Source organism: Castor canadensis, chromosome 11 (assembly GCF_047511655.1).
Source record: "Castor canadensis chromosome 11, mCasCan1.hap1v2, whole genome shotgun sequence".
Taxonomy (NCBI): domain Eukaryota; kingdom Metazoa; phylum Chordata; class Mammalia; order Rodentia; family Castoridae; genus Castor; species Castor canadensis.
The window spans coordinates 2,911,659-2,935,850 of record NC_133396.1 but is presented as its reverse complement, the minus strand read 5'-3'; the positions used below and the strand labels follow the sequence as shown (position 1 = coordinate 2,935,850).

Genomic DNA, 24,192 nt, shown 5'->3' with positions numbered 1-24,192 from the left:
TTTTTTTTTACACGTGTTTTAAATATCCCGATCTATCTTTAAGCATAAATGTGAGTGCAGGCAAATTGCTCATGCTCCAGAATTAACTTACAGAACTGGACTACCTTCACTTAAAAATATCCTTAAAGTACATCTCTTTGTATTCCTATGGACCTGTGTCACCTATCCTCTAGTGACCATAAACCTCCAGTGGCTATTTAAATTTAAATTGCTTAAATTTAAAACTTAATTCCTCAGTAGCGCAGATGACCAAAAGCTACCGTGTAGGACAGCCTGAATTCGGGCGTGTCCAGCGCATATACAAGTCCCACCAGGCAGACCTGCTGTGAACTTACACCCATATCTAACAGTACCTACATGGTAGAGAATAATGCTCAGTGACCATTTGTTGAATGAATAATAGAGGAATTAGTTCTAATTTATCCTACTAATTCTTACCATGGGAGTGAGGAGCAGAAGACAAAATGTTTCAGTTCACATATTTGACATGACAATTAGCTGGGGTGCCTTCCTCCCTTCTGCCTACTCCTGGCACAACATTTAAGGAACACTTCCCAAATTTTGGATCATATCTTCACCACGTTGAGCCGATGGCTTCAGTCTAGTCAAGTCTGTCTGATTTGTTTCTCCAAATGAATTACCTAAATATAATTTTCCCCAACTGGGCATTCCAAGTTAGATAGATGACATATTTGGTAAGCCTTCCAGGAAATTGATTTTTTTTCAATGTGTTAGTATCAGATTCTAGACTGTTTCTTAGTAGAAGAATTTCCTTTTTAAAAGCTTTTTGTTCTTAAAAGTAAGTATCAACAAGGAAACTGGACAATTCCAGTGCTACATCTTATGCACAATACAAATCCTGCAATGAAACATGGGTTGAGATGGTCCCAGCTATTTGTAGAGTTACAATAAATGTACTTTTGCCCTGCTGACAGTTTACTGCCTTGCTGCACAAAACAGACATAAAGAGCTGGGAGACGGCAGGCGGCTCTCCTCAAGCCTATTTTATCCCAAAACAAGGATTGTCCGCTACAGCCCCGTAAGTGAGCAATCGCCACTGTCTAGGAAATTTTCCTTTTCCCTTCTTTGCAAACAGCTGAGTTTGCAAGTTCTCTCTACAACACCAAATGAACGGAACCCATTTAAGCAAAAAAAAAAAAAAACTGAAGAACACCAATAAATTGCAAGACGGCTTTCTACAGTAGGCCTTTCTGTTAAAACCAAAAAATACATTTCTCTCCCAGAATCCTTCATAAGTCTGCCTTCAATGGCCACGATTATATGGAGACGGGCTCCTGACAAGAACCGGCTCTTTGATTTGCTCAGCAAGAGTTCTTTCCAGCTGCGTTCACGAGAGAAACAAAACCAGAAAATGAATTTCCAGTGTCTGAACTGCAAATAAAGCTAGGGTTAATGTATACCTCCTTCGTTCTGTGCTTGACTCGCTCAGAATCAAAATGCAAATTAGCTTGAAAGAGGGAGGGTTGCTCAACGGAATTCGTGTTTTAGCGGGAAAATAAAGGAAATCGAAGCCAGGGGAGCCTGAACACCGTGACCACGGAGGACCAGGGAGGACCTGGGCCACCCCTCACCCCCACCCCCACCCCCTGCTTCCGACCACCTTCTGGTGTCTTTTTTTACCGCGGGCAATTGATCCAAAGGACTCTGCCGGCCAACCCTGGCGGACTGTGAGTGACCGAGTCCCAAGTCACACCCAGCTCTCCAAACCACCCCTCCCGCCCACGTTCACGTAACCAAAATCCTGAAAGCAACGAAGGGCGGTTGCTTGTCTCCGACATGTGCCCTAAAACTTGGAGGTTTGGGTCCCTCTTTTACAGCCATTATTAAGACTTGGAACAGTTCCTGGCTTCTCCCCCAAGTGGCTGGCGTTTTCCTCTGGCCTTTTAGAGGAGGGCCTGGCTGCCCGTCCCCCCCCACACACACACACCTGGTACTCTCCCCATCCTCCCCCCAGACGCTCCCCGGAGCGGCCCATTTTGCTCTCGTGCAACACAGGGCGGAATCCTCCTGACTCAGAGAAACCCAGTTCAAAGTCGGGGGGCGGGTGGGGCCGCGCCCGAGCAGCGCCCCTAGACGGTGGTGGCAGGAAGCGCCGCGCGCGCCCCGCTTCCCTCCCCTCGGGCCGAACGATGGCTTTCGGTCGGGAAGACTTGGGAGGAAGGCGGGCGCGCCGGGGCCGGGCGGGACACGGGGTGACGTGCAGATCCGCGGCCAGCGGTGCCCCCGCTCCGCGCACACGAAACGTCCCTCCCGGAGGCCCCGCAGACCCCGGCCCGGGCCGGGCGCAGCCGCCGCGAACAATGCGCGCCCCGCCCCGCGCGCCCATTGGCCCGGCGGGTTTGGGCAGCGCGGGGCGGGCGGCGCGCGTGCGCGGGGCGGGGCGCGGCGGGGGCGGCGCTTTGTGTACGGCGGGGCGCGCGGCGGCGGGCGCGGGGCGCGGGCCGCGGGCGGGCGGCGGCATGGAGGAGCTGAGCAGCGTGGGCGAGCAGGTCTTCGCCGCCGAGTGCATCCTGAGCAAGCGGCTCCGCAAGGTGCGTGCGTCCCCGCCCGCCGCCGCCGCTCCCGGGGCGCCCCGCCGCGCGGCTCACCGCCCGCTCTTCTCTCCCCGCAGGGCAAGCTGGAGTACCTGGTCAAGTGGCGCGGCTGGTCCTCCAAGTGAGTCTACGAGGCGGGCCCGCTTTCCCGCGCGCGCCTCTCGCTGCGGTGGGGGCGGCGTGGGGACCCTCGCGGGCTCCGGGGTGTGCGCGGTCAGGACGGGAAGTTCGCTGAGTCGCCACGCTCACTGCGGGCGGGGGGCGCCGGCCCGACCCGGGGCTGCCCTTTGTTTACGAGCCCGCGGGGAGCGGAGCTGGGTGGTCTCCAGCCTCGGATCCCCCCACGCTCCGGCCCGGCCCACGGTCCCGCCGCCCCCGCGTCGCGCGCGACTCCCGCGCCCATTTGTTGCATGCGCCCGCGGCTGGCGCGAGACGCAAGCCCCCCTCTACTTGTCCGTACTTACCCCGCTGTAACCTGAGCTTCCTATTGAGGATTGTAGGGCCCTTTTTTTTTTTTTTTTTTTCTTTCTTTCTTTTAATGGGGAGGAGGGGACTTGGCCTCCCCCGGAAGGGGCTCCCTCCGCAGCAGTTCCGCACCCTCTTTCTTTCTTCCTGGACCCCACCCCCTTTTTGTGCTTCCCCTGCAGCCCCTGTGCTCGCGGGGGCGCCAGCCACATTGTTCTGAGTCTGTGGGCTGCGTCTGCGCCCCTTGCCCCCCTCCCCCTTTGCGTCCTGGACCTGCCTTCCCTTCCCTCCCTGGCTCCGGGCCAGGGTTTGGGGGATTCCCTTCTGCAACTTCTGCGTTTTATTGGGATTTGCTTCCCTCCCATGCGGGCGGCGGGTGCAGACTGTGCGTCCTCTTGTGGCCTGTTTTAATTGGGGACTTGAGGTGGCAGTTTCCCTTTGGGCTCTTGTTGGTTTTAAGGGCCTCTGGGGACTGGGTCTGGGCTTTCTTGCCCCCCTGAGGAGCTGGAGGAGCTGTCAGGGTGACCCATGGGCTGTTGTCAGAACCTGGTGTCTCACCAGGCTCTGTTCTTACTTTTCCAGACATAACAGCTGGGAGCCAGAGGAGAACATCCTGGACCCGAGGCTGCTCCTGGCCTTCCAGAAGAAGTGAGAAAGTTAACAGCACACATGAGTTGGGAGAATTGAGGGACAGTGGTTGGTTGCATGGTGCCGGTAGCTTCCGGCATCTGAGGTCTCATAGCAAGACTGTCCTCGGGCGCCTCTACCATCAGGTCCTCTACCACCTCTAGGGCTGTCTATAAAGGTGGTGCTGTCTGTAAAAGCAGTTAGCTTTGAGGCCCCCAGTTAGTCCCTCTCCCACCTTCCCCTGGCCAGCTCTGTGTCCATACCTCAGGAGTCCCCAGTAAGGGTGGCTCTGGTCTTCCTGACAGCCAGACTTAGAATTAGAAAAAAGAAACTTCGGCATTCGTTCCTTTTTGCAGCAGTTTTGGCTTGTCTTGGCGAGTCACTGGCCTGCCATAAAAAGGCCCGTACTGCCTCTGCCTGAGTGTGCCATGCAGCCAGAGAAGCCTTGGAGAAGGGCCAGACCGTACAGTATGAAATGATGTCTATTATGTCCTGAACAGCACCTTCCTTTTGCTCTGGGCTGCCAGACTCAGGCTGTGTTTTCGTCTGCGTGTCATTTCTTCTTTTAGGTGGGAGACCTGGGTTAAAAGGCCTCTATGAGGTGTTACAGGGAAAAGGGTGGTGAGCAATGTATGTGAAGTCCATGAGCAAAGCAAGATGTGGGTGGTAGGACCAGCACCTTCCCCTTTGAGGAAGCCAGCCCCGTGGACGGGCGCGGATGAAAGGGTTGCTCAGAAGCCTTCCCTGCTGGGGTTGGTCTGGCAGGCTTATTTTCAGGTAGCCCAAACTATGTTCACTTATTGGCTTCTAATTCATGACTTGGGCCTGTAAGCGTGGGGGTGCAGGGAGCTTGGCACACTCCTGAGGACTGATACATTTCTTTGATTTAAGGGGGTGTCTTTGGAGGGCTGGGGGCTTGGCTCAAGTAGTAGAGCACTTGCGTAGCAAGTGAGCGGCCCTCAGATCAACCCCCAGTACCGCCGAAAGATGGTATACTAGTGCATATCTATAGTCCCAGCTACTGGGGAAGCTGAAGCATGAGGACCACTTGAGCTGAGGAGTTGGAACCAGCCTGGGCAACTTAGCAGGACCCTGTCTCCAAAAAAAAAGCTTGTCCTTGATCTAGCTTTTGATTAGAGCTGATGCGAGCTGAAATAGCCAAGAGGTACCACCATGGGATGGTCTGAATTATATCACAGGAAAAAGAAAACCAGATGCTGTGCTGCTTCCCATCCACCGAAAGGACATCCCTCTGGATCCTGGGAGCTGCCACTGACTTGCTTGTGGTGTTGGTAGGGGGTTGGTTTTTGCATGTAAGGGGATCGGTAGATTCGCAGTTTTGTGGGCACAGGCTCTTGTGTGACACCCATTATCTTTTAGGAGGGTGGGAGTTGAGACCACTTTGGAGCTTTGCCTAGGGATGGTACTGATAACCTTAAAGAGATCACCTTGCAGGCCCCAAAGAGGTGATGCTTGCCTGTTTTAGTACTGGGACTCTTTTAGACATAACACGGGCGTGGTGGTGAGGAGGTAGCATGAAATACTACCTTCCTTCAGTACTCGGCACGTGGCTTTGAGCCCCTGCTGCTTGAGAGTTGGGCGCTTGCATTTCTTCCATCAAGAGCAGCGTTCAGGAACAGAGAGGTGTTAGAGGAAACCAGGGGATGCCAGCAGGCTTCAGAGCCTGGCAGGCTGAAGTGGGACTGAGGGAACTCTGGGTGCCTCTGGCCAGTGGACTAGGTGAGGGTTTTCCTGCGCTTGGGCAGGTGCTAAGCAGCATTCCTTGTGGGCTCCCTTCCCTGGTTTCTTCCTGTTGAAACGAACGACCCCAAAAGCCACTTTGGTTAGCCATGCTGGAATTTTCAAAAAAACATTGCACCTACAGAAAGTTGTGTTAAGAGGAAACTAGAGCTGAGTCTATGCCAGCTTTGCTTTTCCTGCCTCCCACTTGTGTTTAGCCAAACATGGGATAGCTGTAAAAATAACACTGACCTGTATTGCAAAGAATGAGGTCTGGACCTCTGCCATGGGTATTTGATTGACAGGGTGTGCTTTTTGCAGCAAAACTGAGGGTGAGCTGCTGCAGAGCACGTTAGCAGGGCGGCCCATGGGAGTTGTGTGGGGGTATTTGAAGCCATAGGGGGCTGCACACAGGGCTTCTCCATGCTGATGAGTGATACGTCTTCAGGGAACATGACAAGGAGGTGCAGAACCGGAAGAGAGGCAAGAGGCCAAGGGGCAGGCCAAGGAAGCACACGGTGATGTCATCCTGCAGCAGGCGCTCCAAGCTCAAGGTGGGTGACTGCAGGCCTGTGTGCTCGTTCCATTGGGCTACTTCCCTTCCCACACTGCTCCAGGGGAGAGGTTTGAGAACTGGGGAATGGTGGGGATGGGCCTCCATCTGTGCTACCTCTCTAGGCCTCTGCCAGCCCCTCCTTTCACCCCAGGAGCCCCCCAAGCTGCTTCCTGTTCAAGTGCTGTCCATTCTGCACTCCCCCCCAAAGGACTTATTGGGGATCAGAAAAGAACAGGAAATGTGTATACAGTAGGTGCTCATAAATGTATCTCGTAGATGTGAGTCAACAAGGTAGCTAGCTGTGCTGCTGCTTCAGATCCAGCTCTTGAGTGCATTTAAATAGAGGTGGCCAGGCCCTGCAGGGTTGACTGAGCAGCCAGGAGACTGGGGGGTGAGGGGCAGTGATGCCATGGCCTTCTCAAGGATGACCTGTTGTCCCTCCCCACTGCGATGATGGCCAGTGAGGTGGGCTTCCCTGCACCCACGGGTATATATACACATATATGTATGTATTTGTTACATATCCTAGTGTTGTTGGCATCACCTCTCCTGTGACAGATCAGAAACAAGGTGGGGAAGGAAACTTGGACACAGTCCCTGCACCTGGCAGGCTGTGGCCACAAGCTCAGTCATTCCAAAGATGGCCCTTCTAGGAGGGGTGAATTTCCTAAGAATCCTGTTGTCTGGTCTACCCTCACTTCACCTATCTTTATAGTCTTCCTGTCCTGCAGATGATGCAGGCTGCAGAAGTCCTGCTAACTGAGAGAAGGGACTTTTGTGGGGTGGCTGGGCTGGTGTACCTGCCAAGGAGGCCTGGGGCCCTCTTGGTTTGACAGGATCAGCCCCTATTTGAATCAAGAGAGCGGTGCCACAGGAAACCAGTGTTGGCTCAGTCGCCCTGAAGCCATCTTGCCAGATTCTGGTCCAACAGGCAGCACTATTTAGTACTTGGGGTGATGCTTAGAGAAAGACACTGTGGTCTGTTTAGCTGGGTGCTGGAAGACGTGGGGAAATTGGATTTGGGACCAGGGAGATTAAAGCAAGATCCACTTGGTTCTGAGAACAAAGTGCTGCACTCCTCAACCCCATGAGACATGTGACTTGTGTTCTGGACACAGCTCCCTTCACCAGTTCTGTACCAGGCAGCCTGGAGCCAAATTGTCCCCCAGAAACCTGAGAGTGCAGGAGTATGACCAGTGTGCTTTCACTCAGGCTTTGTGCTTTCTACTTTACCTTTAGTCTTGTATGGCACAGAATCTTTAAGGTCTTGTGAAATCCTTTCTGGAAGAAAATGGTGAGTTCTTCCTCCCTGGCTGACTCTCTGTGTAGAAAGAAGTTCCAGCAGCTGCAGCCTCAAAGTGCTCACCTGAGGCTGCTTGGGGAAGCACACAGGGCCGAGGCCCGGACCAGGGACCAGGGACCAGGCGGCAGAGGTTGATGTCGTCCCCCTTGTCTTTTCAGGAACCTGACGCTCCCTCTAGATCCAAATCTAGTAGCTCCTCCTCTTCTTCCACGTCTTCCTCCTCTTCCTCAGACGAAGAAGATGACAGCGACTTAGATGCCAAGAGGGGCCCTCGAGGCCGCGAGACCCACCCGGTGCCTCAGAAGAAAGCTCAGATCCTGGTGGCCAAGCCTGAGCTTAAGGATCCCGTTCGTAAGAAGCGGGGCCGCAAGCCCCTGCCCCCAGACCAGAAGGCAACCCGGAGACCTGTGAGCCTGACCAAGGTGCTGAAGACCGCCCGGAAGGATCTCGGGGCCCCAGCCAGCAAGCTACCCCCTCCACTCAGTGCCCCTGTGGCAGGCCTAGCAGCCCTGAAGGCCCACGCCAAAGAGGCCTGTGGGGGTCCCAGCAACATGGCAACACCGGAGAACCTGGCCAGTCTGATGAAGGGCATGGCTGGCAGCCCCAACCGCAGTGGCATCAGCTGGCAGAGCTCCATTGTGCACTACATGAATCGGATGAGCCAGAGTCAGGCCCAGGCCGCCAGCAGACTGGCACTGAAGGCCCAGGCTGCCAGCAAGTGTGGCCTCGGGCTGGACCTCAAGGTGAGGACGCAGAAAGGGGAGCTGGGGGTCAGCCCCCCAGGAAGCAAAGTCCCAAAGGCCCCTGGCAGCGGGGCTGCAGAGCAGAAAGGGAACAGCACAGGGGGGCCCCCCCACAGCAGCAGCAAGGCCCCTGCCAGGTGCCTGGGCTCCCAGCCAGCACCTACCCAGGAGCTGAGCCTGCAGGTCTTGGACTTACAGAGCGTTAAGAACGGCATGCCTGGGGTGGGTCTGCTTGCTCACCATGCCACAGCCACCAAGGCTGTCCCTGCCACCAGCCCAGCTGCAGGGAAGGGCATTGGGGGTGGCCCCACGGGGGTGAGTGGGGCCGGCATGCCCACAGACACCAGCAAAGGTGAGAAACTGGCCTCCAGGGCGGCAGCTCTTCCCATCCCTTCGGGTAAGAGGGACAGTGTCAAGGGCAGTGTCGCCCCCAGTGGGCAGGACGGCCATGCTGCGGCCCCAGAAGTCCGCAAGGCTGCTGCACTGTCTGAAATGAGCACCGGTGAGGAGAACAGCAGCTCTGACTCGGACCCTGACTCATCCTCACTGCCAGGCGCTGGACAGAACCTGTCCGTGTCTGTTCAGACCAGCCACGACTGGAAACCCACCCGAAGCCTTATCGAGCATGTCTTTGTCACTGATGTCACAGCCAACCTCATCACTGTCACAGTGAAGGAGTCCCCCACCAGCGTGGGCTTCTTCAACCTGAGACATTACTGAGACTGGCAACCCCCCCCCCCCCGTGGCTAGTCTGACCTGCCTTCCAGTTTCTGGTTTTGTTTGAATATGTGACCTGTAACCCAGACCCCACCCTGTCCTGGGACCTAGGGCAGGGAGCTGTCTCTGTACTGTGCTGGGGCTAGCCTTCCCTGGTGATCCTACCTCTTGAGGTCTCTACTTTGCCCTCCCCTGTCACCTCAGGAAGTCTGGTGGCCACTGGCTTAGGCGCCTGCTGGACAGTAACTTCCCTCAGCACAGATTGCTTGAGTCACCCTTCCAGGTCTAGTGAGACCCAACTCCACCCTGCTCCTATTGCTAGGGGCTGTGTCAGAAGAGCGGCTTCTAGGCAACTAGTTCCCCTCTCAGAGGGAAAGATGAGGGGAGAGCAGGCAGAACCCTCCCTCTCAGGGCAGCGTTGGGGCTTCACGGGCGAGAGGCAGGACTCGGTTCCTCACAGCTTAGTCTGGGGCTTGGGGTAAAAGGACGGTTTCAGCAGCCTGGCGTGAGCCATACACAGGTGGCTGCAGTACTGTCTAGCTCTGGTTCAGTACATCTCCAGCCTCATCCTGGTGGAGGGGCTGGTTCCAGCTCTCAGGTGTGTGAGCAGGAGAAGCCAAATGTCACTGCTGCCTCCTTCCCATGGGCCTGAGCCCAAGGAGTAAGTGATCCTGTTCCCTTCCAAACCCAGATGTACACCCTTGCCCAGGGCCACTAGAGTGCACCCCAGTTTTGAGGACTGAAGCTGCTGGGCTTGGGGCAGGCCAAAAGTGGGGATGAGTTTGACAGGCCATTAGTAGGTTGATCCCTGTTTTCTGGTAGCAAGGAACAGCCCACATTCTTAGGGTCGTCCCACAAGCTGCCCACCAGCCCAGAGGGTGATCATGCAGGTGTTAACTGCAGGCCCCACCCTGCCTGGGTGGGCCATTTTTGGGGTGCCATTTTCCCTGACAATCCCCCCACCTTTGGGGGTTCCTTGTTCTCCCTAACAGCTGAGAAGCAATATCCCTGTGTTGTTGAGGATATAGGACAAAGTTTGAGCAGCCATTCTAGTTACTCCCAAGTTCTGAGCCCCTTTCCTGCTGCCTTCTCCCTGCTTCTGCACCCCAAGTGGCTGAGTCTTGGAGCTACACATTCATATTTCTGGCCAGTATCAGGTTTTCTGTCCTGAGACATCAGCTTGGGGCAAGCAGACAGCAATGACCAGCAGTCTGGTCAGTGGGTTTCTGTGATGCCAAAAATGAGGAAGGGGGTTGGAAGCTTCTTTCTGCTCAAGCTGTCGAGCAGTGATAGATGTGGGACTGGACTCCAGTTGCCTTGCAGGGATGAGCTGTGCCTTGCAAGACCAGCCCTGGCCGAGTGGTCTCTGGTGTCTAGGGGCCTGCCAGGCTATAGGGCCTCCAGTGCCTCACCCCACACACCAAATAGGAAGAAATGGCCTTTGTATGGCCAAACTGACTTCAACAGTGTGCCTTTGGAGAAGGACCTGTTTTCACAGAAGGAGGCTGTGATGCCTGCAGTAGCAAGTGCCCACCCTGCAGGCTGGAGGGCGGGGAAGTAGGTAGCAAGGGGAAGCTGCTGTGTGACTCCTGTTCCCAGACAGCCAGAGCCCCTCACTGCCCCCCTCTCAGAGGGACTGGCAGCCTCTTCATTTTGCAGCTTTCCTGCCAGGCACCACACTGCCTTTGAGGTTCCACTAAGCTCGTAGGGAGACCCTGGGGTCCTCTGAGCTGTTGGAGAAGTGAGGATGTTTGCCCCTGGGTTCTGGGTTGACCAGTCCTGTCCCCCCCAGCTGCCAGGTCTCCCCAAACCCTGATTTGGTGCCTTTTTCCCAGCTACTTCAATCCCAAAGTTTAAGTCTGCAAACTTAACTCCCAGCCACTTTGCCTTCTCCCTGTGTTGTGTGTTTTCTTCAGGTGCTTGTGACCCAGCGGTTCATGTTACAAAGAGCGTGTGTGCAGATGAGAGCCCCCGCTGGGCAATTGCACCAATGCTCAGAGTTCTATGTTTACCAATAAATAAAACAGTCCTTTTTATATTTTTATTTGCTGCTATGTGTGTATATATAGCTAAGCATCGGGCATAGCTTGACTTGAGCTTCATTCTTTCCAAGGGTTCCAGGTGAGTGTGCTGAATGGGCATCATAACCCCATCTTGTTTGTCTGTTCTGTACTGGGTAGGAAGAAGTGGCTAGCTTGTCTTGCTTAGAAGTCTTGACGTATTTTTGTATGTATTTTTGGTACCAAAAAGAGTATTCCTTGTTTGAGTTGCACTCCAAATTCTGACCCCACTAGAGAGCTCTGGGCCTGAGGTTTCATCAGGAGAAAACTTGGGGGAGAGGGGAATGGCCGACCAGAGCTTTGAAATAACGCCAATCAATTTGTGTTTTTTAATTTAGGAAATCTGTATCATTCATGTATGCCACTTCCAACTGTTTTAACCTCTGGCTGTTTGCCTGCTTAGTGAACAAGACTATGTCATTACCCTGGAAAAACTTAGGAATTCTGTTGAATCAGGACAGCCCAGCCCCCATAATTAATCAGGACCAGCCAGTTCAAGGAAATGCCTCCTCCAGGAAGCCCATAGTGGTTTGGGAAAGGGTCTGGAATAAGGAAGAGGTGGTGGCCTGTATAACCAGATTGTTACCCAAATGAATTTCATAGACCTGGAGTTTTCTGGTATTTGTAGGAAACTTAACACTAGCATAGGTTGCAGAGTGCTTTAGACCAATGTTGGTTTATTTGGCAGGGAAAAGACATTAGTAAATAACGTCAGAAGGTGCTTGTCTTTGTTAACTCTTAGTATATCAATAAATATTTTTTCAAACTTTTTGACCTGTTGTGCGTCATGACTGATGCCTGAGACAAAATACTCTTCATTTTCCCCGCCTTGGGGGCAAAACACTCGTCTGAACGTAGACTGAATAGTCCATGTCAGATTTGGAAAAGGCTTAGCCACTTTCGTTGAGGAAAGATGGCCCTGGAAGCAGGTGGTGGGGCTTAAGAGTGAGTCCTGTACCAGCAGCCCACAATCGGGATATCCCTGCGGGCATCTGGTCTGGCAGTGTCGCCCTGGGGGAAGGTGTAATACCGGTATCCCTAGCATTGCATTCCCAGGGATACTGAGAAACCCTAGGATGCACAGGACAGCCCCACTGCAAAAGTGATCCTTTCCAGAGTGCTGGTGCTAAGTCTGAGAAACCCTAGCCTTAGGAAAACACTTAGAGAGGCGAAGGGCTACTTGCACCAGCGGGAGGAAGACAGGACTGCTGCAATACACAGTGAAGCTCACTTCACTGTGAGAAGCAAAGTCAAAAGAAAGCAAAATATTCTCACCCCCGCAGTATCCAAAGATACCATGTTGGAAAGCTACCGGGCTCCTTGCAACACTTTAAAAACCCAGCTAAGAAATTCCAGGAAGTCACTGCGGAAAGCAAGGAGTCTTGACTTCCGCTACTTCATCCCCTAACCCGTGTCTCATAATAAAGGGAATGGTTTGCTTCCGTGGTCCTTAAGGTTCGCATCACCCTCAAATGAATTTATTCATGAAAATTCAGCTCCAAGGAGAATGGAGCTTCCTTTGAAGTGAAGAGAGAACTTGGGCCTGGACGTTGACCCCTGGCTGCGCGGCTGCTTGAGACCATGGTCTGAATGTTCCAGTTCAGGAGAAGTCCCCACTGCAGATAGCACCCCCCTCCTGTCTACATGGGTTCTTGCAGAGCTGGCTGCTGGTGTGTTCTTTTGTTGCCTTCCAGGCTGTTTTGTTTTGGAGAAGGTGGGCAGGGTGGAACACAGCGTCCTGTCTCTGCCTTTTAAGAGCTGCAGAAATGGTTTGTGGACTCCAGGAAAGAGGAACCCCGCTGAGCAGGAACTGGCGCTGGCCTCTGTGGCCAACCAGCCTTTCCCCAGAGACCATGCCCACAGGGACTGGGGACCAGACCACTGGGAGCCTTTGTTAGTTTCTGTGCAGCTGATCTGATCGCCTAATCCACCGCCCCTTCCCGGAAGAATGCAGTGAGCTGCAAAGGGCCTGACCCGCCCAAGGAACCCCGCTCTGTACCCCTCCGATCTACCCACGAGAGCCCGGGGCGCGATTGGTGCAGCGGGGCTCAGAGGAGAGGATCCGGACAGCCGAACGGCTGGACACTCCTGTCCTCCCTGCACCCTCGTGGCTCGAGGGCCAGGCCTCAGGAAGGACGCAGAGAGGGCTCTCGGTGAGGAGAGCCCAGCGGTGCCTTTGGGTGGCAGGAGATAAGGCTTTCTCGGCTCCTGCAGGGAACCCGAGGCGCAGCCTCTCTGGGGGGAGGGGTGGCGCCTGGGACAGTGGCTGGGGCCGTCGCCTCTAGAGGGCGCGCGCGGCTCACGAAGTTCGGGCGGCCGGCGCTTTGGAGCGGTAGGGGACAGTCCCCACTCGCGCTTTCAGGCTGCTGAAACTCAATTGCACCGCCTGTACCCGGCTCGTTCGGAGCATCCCCCAGTCACCTCGGTCTCTGAAGTGTCAGGAGGAAAGCCCAGATCCCAGCTCACACCCTCTCCAAAGACAGTTGCCTTCGACCCTGGCCGTCTTGGAACCTCGCCGGGCTCCAGCTGGGTCTGAGACACTTTGGGGCCTGGAGGACTTTTTAGTGGGAAGAGGAAAGCATGAGGGTGCGCCCACTGAGATATAGGACAGCTAGGCATGCCGCCAGCCTCCTGCGCACAGTGCAGGGCCTCCACGATGCGTTGTGAGCATCAAAGGGACAGAAAACGGACCCCATCCACGACTCTGCCAAGAGCCTTAAATATTCCATTCAATCAGTGTTTATGTTGGGCCAAGCTCAGCCAGGCCCTGCCCTCTGGTTGCACGGGAACCGGCCAGGCTGGCCAAAGGCCCCCACACCTGGCCTTCGCTTTCTGGGAGAATCTGTCTAAGAAAGAGAAGCCCACGGAAGAAGCGTCTAGTCAAAGCCAACGTTGGTGGTGGCCAGAGAACAAGGAAAACAGGCAGGGTTGATCAGCTCCCTCCCATCTCCCTAAACTCGACCTGGAGAGGACACCCGAGGGAGCCCCCGGGGCGGGCAGGAGGCAGAACCCCCGCAGCCAGAATGCTGCCGGGCCATCCCCCCTCTCGCCCCCGCTCTCTGGATCCCCTGATACTTCCCGTCCGCCAGAGAGCCCAGCAAAGAGCCCGCGTTGCCCAGGGCGCAGCGGGACTGCCTCAGCTTAAGACCTTGGACCTCCTGGCTCCTTGCACAGGCTGCTCACGTCGGAAGGACACTCAACACTCTTTGGCCTCAGGCTTCCTACAGCTCCCTTTATCCCAGGACCTACCACACAGGTCACTGAACTGGAGAAGAGAAGGCGAGGAGGGCACCGCCGACAGCGGGACCCTGGAGTACTAAGCCAAGGGGCAGGAGATGAGACTAAGCCTACGCCCCTCCCTTTGGGCACTTGGAATGCGCCGGAATTGCGACTCCTCCCCGGCAGGGCGACGTCTACGGGGCACTAGGGAGGTAGAATTGGGTTCAGCGCGATAGCCTCTTTGGGGATCCGGAGGATGGCTCTCCTTTGCAGGCTTCACGACCCCTCCTCCACTGTTGCAAAGTCTTGGGTCCTAAGAGCCATGAACGCCCCCCTCCAGCACCCCACGCTCTGTTCTCCTTCGGTACTCCGTTGCCAGCCTTGGGGTATCTGCTTGCTAAGAAGACCAGAGACTAAGAGACCGTGGGGACTGGGGTGGGGGGCGCGGGGCTGCGGCGCGGCGGCTCCGGGTTCACTAATCACATCAGCGCGCTCTGCGCCGGCTCCAAGCAGGCAGTTGCCTAGCAATACCCGCGAATTCAATTCCTCAATCAATAGGCGCGAGGCTCTGCATTTCGGGGAGCGATGGGGAAGCTGCGTGGGTCTGGGGCACAACAGCATCGGGGAGCAGGCCAGGAAGGACAGGGAGCGAGGCTGCTAAGCACCTAGATGTCGGTGACCAGCGACATTTGGCCTATGGGTGGGGTGCACAGGAGGTAGGGAGCCCCACCAGAGGAAAGGGGAACCCTGAGGTCACCTGAATCCTTCTGGGGTTCCTGACTTCTGCCCAGGTCCCAAACAAAGGAGGTCAGTTAGTAAGTAAAGTCACCCTGCAACGCTCCCTCCCAAGCCCACTCCCCGCCCCGCCCCCAACCCTGGGATTACCCCAGTTGGGAAAAGGCCTTTGCAGGGAGTCGAACCCATCTCAGGCGGGAGGGGGCAAGGGTGAAGTCTGGGATGGGTAAGGAGAGAGGAATCATGGGTCTACCCCTCCCAGGCAGCCTCTTCCCTGTGCTCGGGGAAAAATAAATAAGAATAAAACCAAGACACGTGTCTATTTACAAAGTATATATTTAAACACGTAAAAAGCGGTATTGGATACAGACATCACGACCCAAGAAGATAGGGACCGAAGCGTCACTCTTGAGATGAGGCGGAGATCAACGAGAGATTTGTACAAATCTGAGAATTAAGTAAGCCCAATAGGCGCAGGTCCCGCGAAGTTGCTGGGAGTCGGTTGCAGGCTCCCAGCCACGTGGCTCCCGGCCCCTGCCCACCCCAGGTTAGCGTCTCAAGAGTGAGCGAGGAAGGAGACACACACGACGCCACAGACAGATGGCAGGACAGGGGCGGGGGAGGGGGGAGGGTCAGAGGAAGGCGGGAGGGTCAGAGGAAGGCTGGAGAGAAGAGGCAAAGTCGACTGGGGAGGTGAGAGGTGGGAGCGAGGAAGGAAGAGAAAGAAAGACGGCAGCCAGGTAAAGACGCGTGTCCCCGAGTGACCGTCCACTCGGTTACAGACATGCCCCTTCAATGCAGTTTCATCTGAAAATAGCGTCGACATTTAAACAGACACACGGCAAACGGCGCTTCTTTATACAAAGTCTAAAATACCAGTTTTACAAACGCGAGCAGATAAAAATCCCCAATCCAGGGGCTTCTCTTTAGGCGCAATATGATAGTCAAAACCCAAATCATCTAATACACCGTTTTACTCTTTTTCTCTCTCCCTAAAGGCAAGAAAGTCTGGAGGGGAGAGAGGCCGAGAAGCTGGAGGTGGGGAGCCAGGAGTGCGGAAAGAGGACAAGACTGGGGTCCCTCCCCGCCACTCCCCACCGCGAGGCTCCCCCAGCCCAACTCCAAGTGCCGGCCTGGCTCGTCCAGAGTTTGTGCTTGGTCCGAGGCGCCTGGCCCGCACCCCACCCTCGATAAGCCCTGAAAGTTGGATCTTCGCTGGCCCTTTAAGGGCGGGGAGGGCGGAGAAGCTGCAAGATCGGTGCTGGAAGGTATTTGGGGGGGGTGGGGGGGTTACAGATTTGTGCTTCTGAGTCAAAGAAGGACTAGTGCTCTGCGCCCTAGGCGCGCAGCGCGGTCCAGAGTCCGGCAGGGCGGGGGCGTTGCGGGACCCGCGCAGCGCAAGGCCAGAGAGGCCGGGACCGCCTCCACTCCCAACTTGCGCTCCTCCTCCCCCTTTGGCGGAGTTTGAATGTCGGGTTCACATAGAGAACACTCCGCAAATCTAAAAGGCCTATAAATTACAGCTTTTGCTTTTAAGAAGGCGGGGGGGGGGGAGGAGAAAGGGGGAAAAAAGCAAAAGTTCTGATGCGCACTCTTGGATGAAAACCCCACCTCGCTCCTCCTTCCCCTCGCCACGCCGCAGCCGCCGGGCCACGAATCTGGCTCGGGCTGAGACTCTGGCCTGACCCTCCCAGACACCCGGCGCGGCGTGGGCCTGGGTGCGCAGAGCTCTTCTCTGCGCCCGCCGCGGGCCACTCAGGGTGGCGGGAGGCTGTGCGTCCCACCGAGAGCGGGGCCCGCCCTCCCCAGGGGAGGGAGGCTTGTCCAAGTCTTCCTGGGAGGTGGGGCCGCCTTCTCTTCTGGCGAAGCTAAAGGACGCGCAAAGGAAAAGTCCACCCGAACACTTTTCTTGTAAAGCAACTGTCTGGAGCTCTGGGCACTGACACGCAATCCTCCCAATTTATCCTGGCATTTCGGGAATGTAAACAGATTTCGCTGGGTTTCTTTTCTCTCTGCGGAGTAAGGAAAGGAATCGAGGGAACGGGGAGTTTTTATCCACATGACAAATACACACGATTCGCGTGTACAGCACACGCACCTCCCGTAAAGTGCATTTCTTGGTGTGGTCCTGGGGGGAGGGAGAAAACCGCTTCCCACCCACCTGCGACTTTTTACCTTCAACAACACACGCGAAAAAGTTATTCAAGTTAACACTTTTTCCCCTAATAGACTTCTTAATCTTAAAAAATAGAAAAAAGGAAACTAGGCTGACCCCACCCCACCCCCTTTTTCTGATTGGGAGGCCAACCTTTTGTTGGCCTGGCTGGCCAATAGGAGAAGAGAAAAAAATGGGCCCGGCTTCGGTGCCAGGAGTCTAGCATTGGAACTGTGGAGAAGGGGGGAGGGTGAGGTGGGCAGGCTGAGTCCCTCTAGACACTTAAAAACCCAGTGCCCAGGTCCCCAACTTTCTAGTGCCCTCGGGGAAGGAGCCCTTCCTGTCCCAACTCAAGACTGTCCCCACTAAACCTCAATGTCTCTCTTTCTCCTTGTTTAATAAAACAACTTCAAGAGTTGAAATATATATATATTTAGATATTTTTCTTAAATAACATATTTACATCTAATAGAAAATATAACTCTAGAGATAATTTTCCAACCAAAACTGAGAGGGAGGAGAAATAAAGGGGCCAAGGGGGTTGTGAAATTAGGGACAGGACCAGCCAGAAGACCACATCCCACCCAGAAATAAAAAGCACTATGCAAAGTTTGCACTCACTCTCCCCTGCTCTTGTGCTGGGCTCCCCCACCCAGCAATTCATCTCTTCTCTTTAAAGAAGCCTTGGTCCGTGTTACTTTCCTTAATGGTGACGGTCAAAAAGTTTGAGGTCACGTCGGTGACCACCACCTTCTCCAAGTTAGTCAGAGAGGGGCTCCAGGACTCTTCCTCTGGGTCCCCCAGGATTCTGGCCACCGGAATCCTGGCGATGAGGGAGGGCCTTCCCCCCTGAGCCCCCATGTCCCGATACAGGCTCCCCACAGAGCCTGGGGTGCCTGAACCATGCCGGACTCGAGGAACACCAGGGTCCAGTGCACCCTGGCCTTTGGCCTCCAGGAAGGCTGCTCTGTGCTTTATAACTCTGGCTGGGAAGGTGTCCACAGCCAGCTTGCCTGTGGCCTCCGCTGAGCTAGGGCTGGTCACACCACATTGTACTAGGTCCGAGTCCTGCCTTCGGGCCAGCTGGATTACACTGTGGCCGGCTGGGAACTTTCCTGTCCCAGAAGGGGTGTCATCCAGCTTCCTGCCCTTGAGGTATTCTCTGAGGCCATCGCTTGACTCTCCCAAAGGCCTCTGTGAGGGGTCCAGGAGCTCCTTCCGGGGCTTGGGGCCTCGTTTCTTAGAGCTGTCCCCCGGTGAACTGGGTTTCTCATCTACACGGCTGGTGCTCCGTTCTCGTTCCCTCTCTCGCTCTCGCTCTCTCTCTCGCTCCCGGTCCCTCTCCCGGTCCCTCGGGGGCTCTGCTCGGCAAGTGCTGCTAGTGCTGCTGCTGCTCCCTGGAGGGGACAGACCCATGTTCCGAAGGCCCTCTCGAGCCCGGGAAGTAGATGCCAGGTCCTGGGGTGAGCGGCCTGGGTAGGGGATCCTGATCCCCCGAGCAGAGTCACTTCTGAACTCATAGGTTTTGGCTTTTGCCTTGGCCTGGGCCTGCAGAGAAGGAGATGTCAAGAATGAAGCAGGGCCCCGCCCCCCCCCACCCCTCCTCCAGCCTTGACCTCCCAGCTTCACCCTGATGCCTGGGAAGTTCTATATGGGTGGGGAGGAGGTGGGGCTTGGTGGTGGCAGTCTGGGGGAGGGGAAGAGGATTTGTCTGGAAGCAGCCATTTACAGCCAGCACACTCCAGGTATTCTATTACACGTCCTTTTGGAATGGCTAGGGATGAGGAAAAGCATAAAGCCATTCTGGTGTGGTTAAGCCCCTTCACTCAGACACTCTTTGGTGCTGCCACTGACTTGGTGACATGCTGCCAGGGATCTCCCTCCTAAACTACAGAGAAGCATCGGGTGTGGACACCCCAGTGGTTCACAAACTCTCAGGATCTCCCTTTGCATGAAGTGACAATACTGTCACTGCCCACCACTGGACACTGCCAGCCTACCTTGAGAAGGAAGGTTTTAGGTTTAGGTCCTCGTTTTTTGGGGCCATAGAGCTCCATCTCTCGTTCCCTAGAAAGAGAGAGAGAGAGAAGGGTGTTTGAGAGTGGGGCTCCATGGAAGTCCCCGTGCATCCTTCCAAGTAAGTGGCTGGGGCTTAGAAGGGTCTGTACCTTTCCTCAAAGGCTGCAAGTAGACGAGCATCTAGGATGTTTTCTTCGGGCTCCCATGTGCTGTACCTAAAGGGAATCAAGAAAAGTGGGTGTTAGTCAGGAGAGCAGGGAGGACAAGGGGTGTGTGTGTGTGTAACTTTTCTCATTGCCTTGTATTGTATTGCAATGTAAAAGGAAAAAGAGGAAGAAAGAAACCTCCCAAATAACTGTCTGGTGTTGAGAATTGCATACAACCTACTTACTTCTGCGACCAGCCCTTCCATTTCACGAGGTATTCCATGCGTCCCTGCGGATGCAAAGGGGAAAATGTGTGTGTGTGTGCACGGGGAGGAATGCATGACGAAGACACAAGAAATAATGCGAAAATGCATGCACCAAATGAATGCTCCAAACCCCACCGCCAAAGGCACGTGCCCGCTGCATCACCCCTGCACGAAACGCTGCAAAGTGCATGCACCGGCATTCATTCCCCCACCCCGCCCCCCACCCATGCAATCTGTGCATCGCTGCAAGTATACGGAGAGTGGTGGGGCTCAGAGCCGCCGCCGCCGCCACAGCCGCGGCCGCTGCTGGGACCTGGGGGAAGGGAAGCTGGGCTGCAGCAGGGGGAGGGAACCCGGGCTCGGAGGGGAGGGCCCGGCGGTGCCGAGGCCCGAGGCCCGAGGCACCTACTTTCCGTATGCGCCGCTTTAGGAGGGCTTCTGCCGCGAACACCCGCTCCCCCACCGCTGAAAGCTCCATGTTGACTCGCCGCTTCCCCCCTTGGCCGCTTCCAGGAGCAGAAAAGCAGCAGCCAGCGCACGACAGCCCATAATACTCTCCCGCTGACGTCAGTTCTCCTCCCTCCTCGCGCTCGCTCCCTCCCGCGGCCCCCCGCCCGCGCGGCTGCGCTCCTCTCCCTCCTCCCTAGCCCAGCGCTTCCTCCCGCCCCACGTGTTGCTAACGACGTTGCTAAAGCCAAGCGGCCGAGGCCTGCTCCCTCGGCGCTGATTGGACAAGCTCTCGGCCACGCCCCTCTCCCTTTCTCCCCCTTGTTGCTACGTGACTCGCGTTCCAATCGCCAGGGGGCGGAGTCCGAAACAACTCCAGAGACCCCGCGCGCCGAGGTGGGGGCCGTCGCCGGAAGTGACGCAACGTGGAGGGCGGGTCCGGGCTCTGTCAGTCTAAGAAGCTGGCTAGGGGGGCGGACTGCCCTCTGTCCTAGCCCGGGCCCCCTCCCCCGCCGCCAAGTTGTCCCTCCGGAGCTCAACGTCCCTCAGTGCTCTCACTGGGACCCCCACGGCGGTGTCAGCCAGGCCCCGCCCCCTCGGCAGACCCTGGCCCGCCCCACCCCCACAGCCCGGGACTAGCGCTGTCCCCTCCCCAGTCGCCCGCGCTGCACAATGCACAATTCACAGGTGCTGGGGCGCCGCGGGCCGCGCCCGAACCCCAAGACCCGCGACGCGCCCTCTTCGCTCCCCCCGCTGCCGTCTCCCTCCCCCTGAGCCGCACACTCGACCCTCGGTCTCCATAGCAACGCCCCCCCTCCTGTCGCTAGTCCCATCCCGCTAACAAATCAGTGTGCCTGCTCTGGGTCTATCGCGCAGCGCTGCCCTGGCCCACCCTGCGGGCCCTGTGAGCCGAGCTGGCCCGAGCGCTCCCCCGGCTCGTAAGCCGAACGCAGACCCGGGGCAGGCCCACTGGTCCCGCCCGACCCTCCTGGGGCCCGGGACCCCGCAGGAGAAATCGCGCGCCTCCTCCCGCCCCCAACCGTTCCGGACGCCCGAGGCCACCTGCCCTTGCCCCAGTCCGCGCTGCCCGCCCCCGCCAGGCCTGGCCACCCACCCTCCAGCGTAGTCCACTCCGGTCGCCGCTGCCCCGGCCTGGGTGTACTAAGGGCATGAACGACCATCAAAGCCGAGCCTTGGAACTTGGTTAGTTTGGGGGTGCAGGGCTGGGAATGCCTTTGGCTTTCTCCAGATCCCGGTGTCCGGCTAGTGCATTTCCTGTCACGGCTCTTCCCGACGAGTGCGGCGGACACCCGGCGAGAAACGACGGCGCGGGAGTTGGGGGCGGGTCGCGGGGTGCAATGGGCGCTCGGCCACAGGGTCTCATGCGCGAACGTGGCGGGTCCCGGAGAAGGAGCGAGGGTCGGGCCGTGGGCGCTTCGCACCGCTCACATGCGCGTGCCCTGGCCGACCCTTCGCATGCTTCGCCCTCGGTGACCCGTGGCGGGGGCAGCGGCGGCGACCGCAGCCGCAGTGATGGCCCAGAAAGCCCCCACCCTCCTCTCTCATCGCCCGAGTTGCAGGTCACGACGCCCACTCCGTGGAACCCACGATTTAGTTAAAACACCGATGATCAACTTGACAGAGCAGATTCCTCCTGGCCAGGGATGGGACGGGAGAGAGGAAGGGGACAGGACAGAAGGAATAAAACAATGACAGAGACAGAGCCAAGGAGTCTGGTTCGAAAGGCAGGGAGCCCAGAGCGGAAAGCTGGCCCCCTGTCCAAAGCGAGGTGCGCGGCAGGCACCGTACGGTCCCCGGCCGGGGGCAGGCAGGGCGCTGGGCCCGCCCGCTCTCCCAGTCCTCTTCTCGCCCCTGGAAACGTGGGTTCCAGTTTTTGGCCTTTCTCCCAGACTTTACAAGGTGGACGCTGGGTGAACAGTCCCATCTCTCCAGCTTTTAACGAACCAGCGCGTCGACGACGCCCAGATCATCGTCCCGACGACCCGCGCCCGCCGCCTGCTAGAGGCCGCCGACGGCTGCGTCCTTAATCATAAAAAGTCATTCCCGGTAACAAATAGTTTCGTCGGCCGGTGCCAGCGATACAGCTGTTTCTGTTTAAGCTTAAATACTTTCCAACAGTTTGGGCAGTAAAAATAAAGTCGGCCTCAGCCGCCTATAAGTGTCTGGTTTCCCCGCCCAGAGAAAGCCCACCCTACGCCCTGGGCCCGGGTCGCTCTGCTCTCGCCCCGCCTGCCCCCTTTTGGAATCCGCTGCCAGCCGCGGGCGATGGCTGTCGGGCCACCCCGAGCCAAGCCGACAGTTTCGGGCTGCAGGGCCACCTTGGAGCAGGAGGGAGGGAGCAGCTCAGAGCGGCTAGGGGACCAGACCTCCCCCCACATCCCCCTACCCCTCGCCAGCCGCCCTCCCCCAGTCCTGGGAAGTTCGCCTGCCCCAAGAAAAGTGGTGGTTTCCCTTCAGATAGGGTTTCTGGAACCGTGTCCTGGAGTTATGCTAGCCGCTGGGTGACTTTATGGACTGGGGTTTGCATGAGAGGTCCACGGTTTCAATTTCACGCTGAAAAATCTAGCTCTCCGTTCTTCCCTGTTCTCCTTCCATCTCTTCATTTTCCTTCCTTCCTTCCTTCCTTCTTTCCTTCCTTCCTTCTTTTCTCTGCTTCATTTTTCCTTCTTTGCCTAAATAACCTCTGAAGCTTGAAAGAGGAAAGGTTGCCCTGGCGGTGCCAGGACTGGCCCCCTTCTCTGAAGGGGTATTCTATGATTGTTTCTGCTTTCTTGCCCCATTTTTCTCCCGTCTTTATTCCTGACAGCGATTCTTTCCGAACTTGCTCTGAACAAAATTAACACTTCGGAGGTGTCTGAGTTTGCAAAGTGCAAACGTGGAGGATTCCTACAGTGCCCATGGCAAAGATGGAACTCTATTCAGAAGCAAATAAGGGGTACAAAATAATCTGAGGTCAGAGGGAACCTTGCTCCTGTGGCAGCAGAAGTGCTCAGTCCTGCAAAGGAAAACTATCTCCCTAGGGATGGGTGTCTCACTCCTGCCTGGCAGGCGCTGCTGCCAACTGCCCAAGAGGGAGCAGAGTTGAAATATGAAAACAGGTGTTTGGGTGGCCTCACTCCTCCACACTTCGAAGACAAAAAAGGAGAGATGGCAGTCTGAGAAATGGGTTTTATTGTCTCCCAGGACTGGGAGCTGGGAACTGGCTTGGTGGACAGACCCTGCGTATGCCAGCAGAGGGCGCTAGCACGTGAGTGTCTAGTTAAGTCTGAACCCATCCTTTTAGGCGGGTCAGCAAGTGGCACTGTCCCAGGAGCCTACTGTAGGAGAATCCCGGCTGTCCCCCTTTCTTATTGAACCTCCTTTCCAGAGACTCTGATTCCCCGAACTTCTTTTCTCCACACCACGGGCTTTCCTCTGTCTAAGTCAGATAACTGCTTTTCCCATATGCATTTCCCAGGAGTAAACAAAATTTCAAAGGCCAAGAGCCCGCAGCTCTTAATCCCAGTTCTCCGCCGTCAGGGACTGCTGGCTGCCAGGTTCGAGTGCGCCGCCTCTGCAGTAAATAAGGTAACTGCTTCCTATTACTTTAGCCCATATGGCTGCAATTTGAGTGTCTTTGGAGACAGTGCGTGTGTTGGGGGGAGTGAAAGTGGAAATCAAACGCTCTTAGATCGCATTTTTATGAAGGAAATTGTCTGCGATTCTTTTAACAGCCTCCCACCGTCCAGAGATGAGCCGTGTTGTTTCTTTGTTTACGGAAATGCGGGCGCCTGCTGGCCTGGGGACACCTGCTTCTCGAACCTCAGGTCGCCCGCCCTATTCCTCACTGGTTCCGGTGACCCACTCGCCGAACTCGCGATGCCCTTGCGTACAGAGCTCCAACCTGCTCCTGGGAGCTGCTCGACCCCTCCAGCCCCAGCCTCCAGGAGATGCCCGGACCTCCTCGGAGCCCGACTCTGCACTGCAGGCCCAGCCTCCTGCGAGTGAGCGCGGAGGCCACCCGGCGTCGGGCGCTCTCTTAGGCCTTGCTGTGCCCGCTGTCCACTGACGCAGCCCGCCAGGAGGGAAGTCTTAGCCTGGCGTGGGCCTGGGGGGGGCGCTTGGCTCCTGGGTCGCCGGCCAGACCCGCAAGCCTCAGCGTGTCCTGCAGCTCCAGGCTGAGGCCAGGCCTAGGCTAGTTCTTTGGTAGCGTTTCAACTCCGCGGCTTGGCGGGCGTCGGACCTGCCCTGTCTTGGCCACGGACGCCGGCGGATTTGGAACCCAACCGTCGGCCTCCAGCGGAGCTGTGAAGTGAGAGCGGGCGGCTCCGAGGCGTGGCCTTGTGGGCCATGGCCGCGCGTGCAGCGGTGATGGCCTGTGGCTTTTACCTCCGGGGCCCCGGGAGTCAGCAGGCGGTGTCCAGCTCTGTCTCCCCAAC

General features: G+C 56.6%; 2 protein-coding genes across 2 annotated transcripts; one reads left to right on the top strand and one right to left on the bottom strand.

Moving 5' to 3' along the window:
• Window positions 1–2,446: 2,446 nt before the first annotated feature.
• Window positions 2,447–10,750, top strand: Cbx2 (chromobox 2). Its single transcript, XM_020161134.2, has 5 exons — window positions 2,447–2,552; window positions 2,633–2,676; window positions 3,603–3,668; window positions 5,836–5,941; window positions 7,405–10,750. The coding sequence occupies exons 1-5, from the start codon at window positions 2,481–2,483 to the stop codon at window positions 8,707–8,709; spliced, it is 1,593 nt and encodes a 530-aa protein (XP_020016723.1). The 5' UTR covers window positions 2,447–2,480; the 3' UTR covers window positions 8,710–10,750.
• A 5,224-nt stretch (window positions 10,751–15,974) lies between these two features.
• On the bottom strand, window positions 15,975–19,888 carry Cbx8 (chromobox 8). The gene is made up of 5 exons (XM_020161190.2): window positions 19,716–19,888; window positions 19,286–19,329; window positions 19,044–19,109; window positions 18,876–18,942; window positions 15,975–18,423 (listed from the first exon to the last, which is right to left on the bottom strand). Exons 1-5 carry the CDS (start codon window positions 19,782–19,784, stop codon window positions 17,536–17,538), a joined length of 1,134 nt encoding a protein of 377 aa, XP_020016779.1. The 5' UTR covers window positions 19,785–19,888; the 3' UTR covers window positions 15,975–17,535.
• Window positions 19,889–24,192: the final 4,304 nt, after the last annotated feature.